The 7928-nt window shown below is 52.3% G+C and overlaps 1 protein-coding gene across 1 annotated transcript; it reads right to left on the bottom strand.

The window, feature by feature from the left end:
* Window positions 1–519: 519 nt before the first annotated feature.
* Window positions 520–7010, bottom strand: LOC139746397 (uncharacterized). Its single transcript, XM_071657608.1, has 5 exons — window positions 6920–7010; window positions 3427–3528; window positions 2542–2696; window positions 1890–2043; window positions 520–1098 (listed from the first exon to the last, which is right to left on the bottom strand). Exons 2-5 carry the CDS (start codon window positions 3521–3523, stop codon window positions 803–805), a joined length of 702 nt encoding a protein of 233 aa, XP_071513709.1. The 5' UTR covers window positions 3524–3528; window positions 6920–7010; the 3' UTR covers window positions 520–802.
* Between the last annotated feature and the right edge of the window lie 918 nt (window positions 7011–7928).

Raw genomic sequence — 7928 nt, forward strand, 5'->3', positions numbered from 1 at the left:
TATATATATATATATATATATATATATAGAGAGAGAGAGAGAGAGAGAGAGAGAGAGAGAGAGAGAGAGAGAGGCGCACCTGACGACGGCAAGGTGTCGTAAAATCCAGACTTCCACACTCGCCACCTAGGCATTAAATTCGCCAGTGACCCCCGCTTGACCTCTCCCGACCCTGGCAGGTCACGAGGTGTCCACCCCATGACCCTTGTTGAGTGAAACCGTCGTTAACCTTAGCCCTACTGAGTGTCTCTTGTCGTTAACCGTAGCCTTGCCGAGATCACGTGTCGTTGACCCCCCTCACCCAGTGGACCATTCTGATGGTTCGTTAAGTGATGGAAGGCCTGAAGACGAGCTCAGGGAAGACCATTCCGTGGCTAATGTCAAGTCGTGTATATATATATATATATATATATATATATATATATATATATATATATATATATATATATATATGTATATATATATATATATATATATATATATATATATATATATATATATACAGTTTAATGACACGCATTATTCTACAGACAGAAAGTTTATTGATTAATACAGGTGTGGTTACACTTGGCACTGTAGGATACAGGTCGGGTTACAGTTCCCTGGAGAGAGAAGGGGGAGAGGAAGGTGGGTGGGGGTGTGTTTCATGGGGGGGGATATTGATAGTGGGGCTTGTTCCCCCCCCCCCTCTACCCCCTTCCCTTTTGCTTGTCAGACATATTGGGATGGTGCAGACCACCCCCCCTCCCCCCCTGGGGCCCCCATTTTCCCTCAGGGGGGGTGAGGGGTGGAGGTGGGTGATCTATGTCTCGGGTGCCGGCTCCCCCTGGGCTCCTGGCGGGCCCTGGGGCCCCCTCTTGCCTCGGGGCCCCACCCCGGGTTCGCCCTTCCTGCCCCGTGAACCCTTGTCCCCCTGAATACAGTCTCCCTTCTGTCCCTTGGGTCCGTGGGGTCCTGGGGGCCCTGGGTGTCCTGGGGGCCCAGGGACCCCCTGCTGGGCCAGGGTGGTGTCGCTACCCGGGTCCCCGGTGTCTCCGGGCGGGCCAGGGGGTCCCTGGGGGCCGGGAAGACCATCCGGACCCTGTGGTCCCTTCACACCTGGGGGGAAAACATGATGTTAGTGTGGGTACCCTCACCCTCGTCTACTGCCCCTCACCTTCGTCTGCTGCCCCTCACCCATGTCTGCTGCCCCTCACCCACGTCTACTGCCCCTCACCTTCGTCTACTGCCCCTCACCCTCGTCTGCTGCCCCTCACCCTCGTCTACTGCCCCTCACCTTCGTCTGCTGCCCCTCACCCATGTCTGCTGCCCCTCACCCACGTCTGCTGCCCCTCACCTTCGTCTACTGCCCCTCACCCTCGTCTGCTGCCCCTCACCCTCGTCTACTGCCCCTCACCTTCGTCTGCTGCCCCTCACCCATGTCTGCTGCCCCTCACCCACGTCTGCTGCCCCTCACCTTCGTCTACTGCCCCTCACCCTCGTCTGCTGCCCCTCACCCTCGTCTACTGCCCCTCACCCTCGTCTACTGCCCCTCACCTTCGTCTGCTGCCCCTCACTTTCGTCGCAATCTTTGTTATTTCTGTTGTTTAAGTCAGCCCGTGACATTAGGCAATACAAGTGACTGTTGTAAGTGTTTAGATCAAAGAAAGTAGTTTGCCTGAGGTAGCATAAAGCGGTAAAAAAAAATATATATATATCAGACGAAATAAATTTGTCAGATCGCATGAAAAGAAAAATCAAATTTTCACCATCTTGGCAAATTAAAATTTTAGTTTTTCAATCTTGGCAAATTATTTTTTAGTTTTTGATTTTCATTTCATTTGATCTTTTTTTTTTTGTAAAATGTATTTGTGAAGTGTTTTGTCAAGGCAGTGAGAGGGTTTACTGACCAGAGTCGACCATGGCTCCCAGCTTCTTAATGGAGGTGGCCACGAGAGAGAGTCTGTTCTCAAGTTCTCCAATGTTCTTGACCTCCTCCTCGAAGATGGTGATCTGGGTAGCCAAGGCGGCCAGGTCGGCACACGAGCAGCCCTTGTAACCCACCTGCCGACCCAGAACAACAACACTGAGGGTTATAACCCACCAGAAGAGACATGACATGACATGACATGGTATGACATGGCATGGCTTGAACATCTAGCCTCCATGCTCACCCTATGACGCTACACTTAAACCCTATCCTCTTGTTATCTCATATCATCCTGTAGTTACCTGTCTTATCATATCATGTCCTCCTGTGGTTTATCTTCATTATATATCATGTCCTCCTGTGGTTTATCTTCATTATATATCATGTCATCCTCTCCTTATCTCTCTTATCGTGTCGCATCTCCTCTTTATCTCATGGACCAAAACACGCGTCACCCAGATGGGGTCATATCATACCACGTCACATCTCTAGTTACCTCCATTTATCATGCCAGCCCTCTTGTTATCTCGTTTATCATGTCAATTATCATGTCAAACCCCTCTCGTTATCTCCCTTATCATCATCATCATGCGTTTAACACCCTCTTCCCTCCTACAGGAGCTGGGCCTTACAGGGAAGAGCGTCCTACGGCGCCTGGTGTGGCTGGAGGTGTCCTCGCCCTCCTCCTCCTCCAGGCGACCCTCCACGCTCCGTAGCTGGTCCTTCAGGTTCTCCCACTGGGCCCACAGGGTCGGCTTCTCCCCCGCGGGGTTGACCTCACCGCCACCTGGGGAGAATGAGGTAAGACACTGAGGATAAACAACCTCCTCCCCCCCGACACAAGCCCATAACCCCACACCTCCACCCCCCCGACACAACCCCATAACCCCACACCTCCACCCCCCCGACACAAGCCCATAACCCCACACCTCCACCCCCCCGACACAACCCCATAACCCCACACCTCCACCCCCCCGACACAACCCCATAACCCCACACCTCCACCCCCCCGACACAACCCCATAACCCCACACCTCCACCCCCCCGACACAACCCCATAACCCCACACCTCCACCCCCCCGACACAACCCCATAACCCCACACCTCCACCCCCCCGACACAACCCCATAACCCCACACCTCCACCCCCCCGACACAACCCCATAACCCCACACCTCCACCCCCCCGACACAACCCCATAACCCCACACCTCCACCCCCCCGACACAACCCCATAACCCCACACCTCCACCCCCCCGACACAACCCCATAACCCCACACCTCCACCCCCCCGACACAACCCTATAACTCTGAAATCATAACTCCTGGCCCGTATTTCACAACCCCCTCCCCCCTTTCTAGACTCACAAACCTCTGAGCCCCTGGGATTACAACCCCTGACCCCCCCCCTTGCTCAACCCCCTCCCCCCTCCTGACCCTCACAACTAACCTGACCTACGTAACTCGGCCTGTCTATTACGTCACAACAATCGATGACGTCATAGAGGGCAGAGCTTACCTGGAAGGGTGGGCGGAGCATGGGCGTGGCTTCTAGCATCCCCCACGCCCACCATCACCAGCAGCAGGAGGTGGCACGCCCACACCGCCCACATCATGGCTCCTGCAAATAGTATGGATAGGTAGTTAAGTAGTTAACCTTCTGGGTCGTCTGTCTCTTCTGGATATAAAGCGTATAGCACTAAATTACCCCCGAGAATTGGAACTGGGAATTTACTAGGACGGAAATCCCAGTGTTTTATATCATAAAGAAAGACTTTACTGACGTAAACGCTGTAGAGTCTGTCCTTTCTTTCGGCATTGTTCGGTATTCTCTCTCTCTCTCTCTCTCTCTCTCTCTCTCTCTCTCTCTCTCTCTCTCTCTCTCTCTCTCTCTCTCTCTCTCTCCTTCGTAAATCGATTTACACACTAGGACAGAGGGAAGGGGGGAATGGAGGGGGGCCTTTCCCTCCCTCCCCCCCGGGCCAATCTGTATGTAAATGTCTTCGATTCTTTTCCCTCCCTTTCCCCCTCCCCCCCCTCCGCGTGGCGTCAAATATTGTAAGTCACAGAAAATCTGGGACCGCGCTCTCTTGAAAGAGCTTCTCGTTTTCTTTTTTCTCCTCCCCCCACCCCCCCCCACCCCCCAAGCCCCTGCCCCTATCCTACCCTGCGACAATATTCGCCGTTTTCTTTTTGAAATTTATTTCGAATTTCGCTTCGAAATTGGTTTTCATTTTTCTTTTTTTCCTTTTCTTTTAGTAATGAATGATGAACCGAGAACTTTGGTTATCGAGTATGTTTTGTGTGTGTGTATGTGTGTGTGTGTGTGTGTGTCTGTCACTCGTGTAGAATATATACCGAGATTGAGATATACAGATACATTCAATTTCTGTATAATTGTCAAGTTTCTAAAGTGATTATCATCTTTTTATTTATATATAGTTTCAGTAGGACGGAAACAGGACAATTAAACCCTTGAGCACGACGGCACGACCCTTGAGCACGACGGTACGACTCTTGAGCACGACGGTACCACCCTTGTGCACGATGGTACGACCCTTGACCACTACGGTACGACCCTTGTGTACGACGTTACGACTCTTGAGGACGACGGTACGACCCTTGAACACGACGGTACGACCCTTGAACACGACGGTACGACCCTTGAGCACGACGTTACGACTCTTGAGCACGACGGTACGACCCTTGAACATGGCTTTACAAATACATGAACAGGTCATCTTAGGTCAAGGGTCATGCATCTTGTCTCAGGGATCGTACCGTCGTACCTAGGGGCTGTACCGCTGTAGAAATATACAAACTCACTACAGCTGTATAATTGTAATTGTATGCTTCATAACAACTGTATAATTTGTCCGTGTACCGCTATATGTGACTGTACCGTATTAACTGTAACGGTACAGATGTAACACGGTACCTGTACAAATGTAAGATTTCAACGCTAATGTACCCGGGACACTGTAACCCAGTGATTGTACCACCGTAACTGTATGACTGTAACACTGTAGACGTGTACCACCGTAACTGTATGACTGTAACACTGTAGACGTGTACCACCGTAAAGTAACGCTGGGCACTGTCGCCTGTACCACTGTTGATTACCACTGCCTCTATAAACTACCACTGGTACTGTGAACGGCACGACTTAAAAACTACCACTTAACACCGTCGACTGTAGTCTTAGAACTACCACTGGTTGTGTACCACTGTAGGCTACCACGGCTGCTGTACTCGCTCCCACCCGGTGGTGTGTGGTGGTGGTGGTGGTGGGGGCTGGACTTACGATGTGGTTGGGGGTGGGGACTTGCTAACTCCCCCCCCCCTACACACACACACACACACACACACACACAGCCCTCCCAAGATTACACCCCCTCCCCCACCAACCGCAGAGAGTGTGTGTGTGTGTGTGTGTGTTACTAGTACATAAGGGGGAGATAATGGGGGGTGCTTTATACTGGAGGAGGGGTGGGGGTCCCGTCTCTCATCCTGGTTTTGAGGTCATCAGACAATTTCCCTCAGGATTGTGTTTGCTAGGGACATACACACCTCCCCCCCCCCTACCCTACATCACGTACCTCCGTACACTGCCTCATGCCCCTCCGTACACTGCTTCACGCCCCTCCGTACACTGCCTCACGCCCCTCTGTACACTGCCTCACGCCCCTCCGTACACTGCCTCACGCCCCTCTGTACACTGCCTCACGCCCCTCCGTACACTGCCTCACGCCCCTCCGTACACTGCTTCACGCCCCTCCGTACACTGCTTCACGCCCCTCCGTACACTGCCTCACGCCCCTCCGTACACTGCTTCACGCCCCTCCGTACACTGCCTCACGCCCCTCCGTACACTGCCTCACGCCCCTCTGTACACTGCCTCACGCCCCTCCGTACACTGCTTCACGCCCCTCCGTACACTGCCTCACGCCCCTCTGTACACTGCTTCACGCCCCTCCGTACACTGCTTCACGCCCCTCCGTACACTGCCTCACGCCCCTCCGTACACTGCCTCACGCCCCTCCGTGCACACCTCTTCCTCTGGGGTTATCGGCCGACGTCGAAGATCCGACATGCGCCCAGGTCCTCACGACCTCATGGAGAAATTCACATGGTGTTTTCATGTCTCCCACAAGAAGTGTCTTTTTTCTAACAAGATGAGCAGAGTGAGGACTTTCCTACCCTCTCTTATGACTACGTTCCTCCCAGGTGTGTGTGTGTGTGTGTGTGTGTGTGTGTGTGTGTGTGTGTGTGTGTGTGTAACTTCTTCACATCTCTTCTGATACGTTCCTTGTATCATTTTTGTGTTATGGTCTGCGGCGGCTGCTCTGTCCTTCCATCTCTGGACGCATGGTGGCGTTTAGCTCGCCTTCTGCTACGCCTTCTGCAGCAGATGTGAGCATCAGGTACAGCTTTCTGTCTGGTGTACGTGTTTCATGAACACTCATGTGTGTGTGTGTGTGTGAGACTGGAATGGGTGCGACGCTGATGGATTACCAACCCTCGTTTTCTGTTTTGGTGCTGGTGACTGAAAAGACAGGGAGAGAGAGAGAGAGAGAGAGAGAGAGAGAGAGAGTGTCTGGGTTTGGAACAAGGCGGTCAAACATTCTCCCCCGACTCCTCCCCTGGCACCAAGATCCCACACCCACACCCACCCACCCTTCGCTCCTGCTCCCCCCCCCCCACACCTCCCCCTGGTCTTCACTTCACTGACCTTACTGGCTAAACAGTGGCCTCTCTGTCTTCCAAGGTCAATTCTATCCCACCACCCATACCCCACACCCACACTCCCCCTAACCCCGCGTCCATTTGCCGACCTCGATACACACAAGGGATCAATGTCTTCCTTTTACAAAAAAAATAATAACCTAGGTGTTCCTTGTGTTTGTTTCTCGCAAGTCAAATGTCCTCCAAGTATGGGAGGAGACTGTGATGACAACGCACGTAAGGCCCCTGGCGACCGTCGGATATCCAAGATGACGGGAAATACATACGGTGAAGCCCAGACGGGTTGGCAGAGTGGGAGTGGTGGGGTTGCTGTAGTGCTGCTGCTGCTGGCCCTGCACTATGCTGCTTCTCATGGTTCCCACCCACCCCCAGCCTTCCCTGGTCCACACACACACACACACACACACACACATCAAGTATTAACTGTGATACACTCAGTCTCTGGCTGGCCTTGGCGAGCAGTCCATTCGGCGAAGCGTAACATATTTCTTCTATTTCCCTATAGTCTCAGGGTCTGACGAGTTTTCATTATATGGTAGACTGTCGTCGAATTACGTCAGCCAGCGTACTTGACCTCTCTGGTTACGTGATCAGGACAGGAATATACTTGAAGGATTTTATTTTGTCCAGTGTCTTACGAAGACATAAAAGACGCTGTGACCAGCAACATTTAATGTCCAGGTCATGTGGTATACATTTTGTCCAGTAGGATGCAACTGATGATTAAGAATGGAGAGAGAGAGAGAGAGAGAGAGAGAGAGAGAGAGAGAGAGAGAGAGAGAGAGAGAGAGAGAGAGAGAGAGAGAGGTCAGAAGGAAGATGACAGAGCTGCTGCAGCAGAGGTTAAGGTGTGCTGAAGTGCGTGTGGAGCACTCTACCTCGTGTGCTTGCATTATAAAGCATGACTACAACCCCACATACAGATGTTGTGAAGGAAGCGAACACAAAACCTTCCCAGTGTGGGTGATTGCGGCGGTTACCTTCACCGTGTTTGTGTGGTACACAGTCGTTAGTAGTAATGGTCGTGCTGAAAGGAGTTCAGACACTAAAAGTAAAACTTTAGTGCTACTACCTCTCTAGGCCACGCGAGGGAACGACCCTTGGGCACGACGGTACGGTCTTCGTGAACGACGGTACGACATCCCTTGAGGTCAGGTCAAAGGCCAGGCCATCATAGCCAAGGTCGTGCCGTCGTGCTTAAGGTTCATACCGTCGTGCACAAGTCGTTCGTGCCGCCGTGCGTGCTGAAGAGGTCAAAGGCTTTTCAAAGTCGTA

Source organism: Panulirus ornatus, chromosome 65, assembly GCF_036320965.1.
Source record: "Panulirus ornatus isolate Po-2019 chromosome 65, ASM3632096v1, whole genome shotgun sequence".
Taxonomy (NCBI): domain Eukaryota; kingdom Metazoa; phylum Arthropoda; class Malacostraca; order Decapoda; family Palinuridae; genus Panulirus; species Panulirus ornatus.

Bases quoted from the DNA above. Each gene is read 5' to 3' on its own strand.
- LOC139746397 (XM_071657608.1), bottom strand. From the start codon at position 3,523: ATGATGTGGGCGGTGTGGGCGTGCCACCTCCTGCTGCTGGTGATGGTG. The intron at 2,697-3,426 runs GTAAGCTCTGCC...CATTCTCCCCAG, and splicing joins TGCTCCGCCCACCCTTCCAG to GTGGCGGTGAGGTCAACCCC. The intron at 1,099-1,889 runs GTCAGTAAACCC...TTTTCCCCCCAG, and splicing joins GGGAGCCATGGTCGACTCTG to GTGTGAAGGGACCACAGGGT.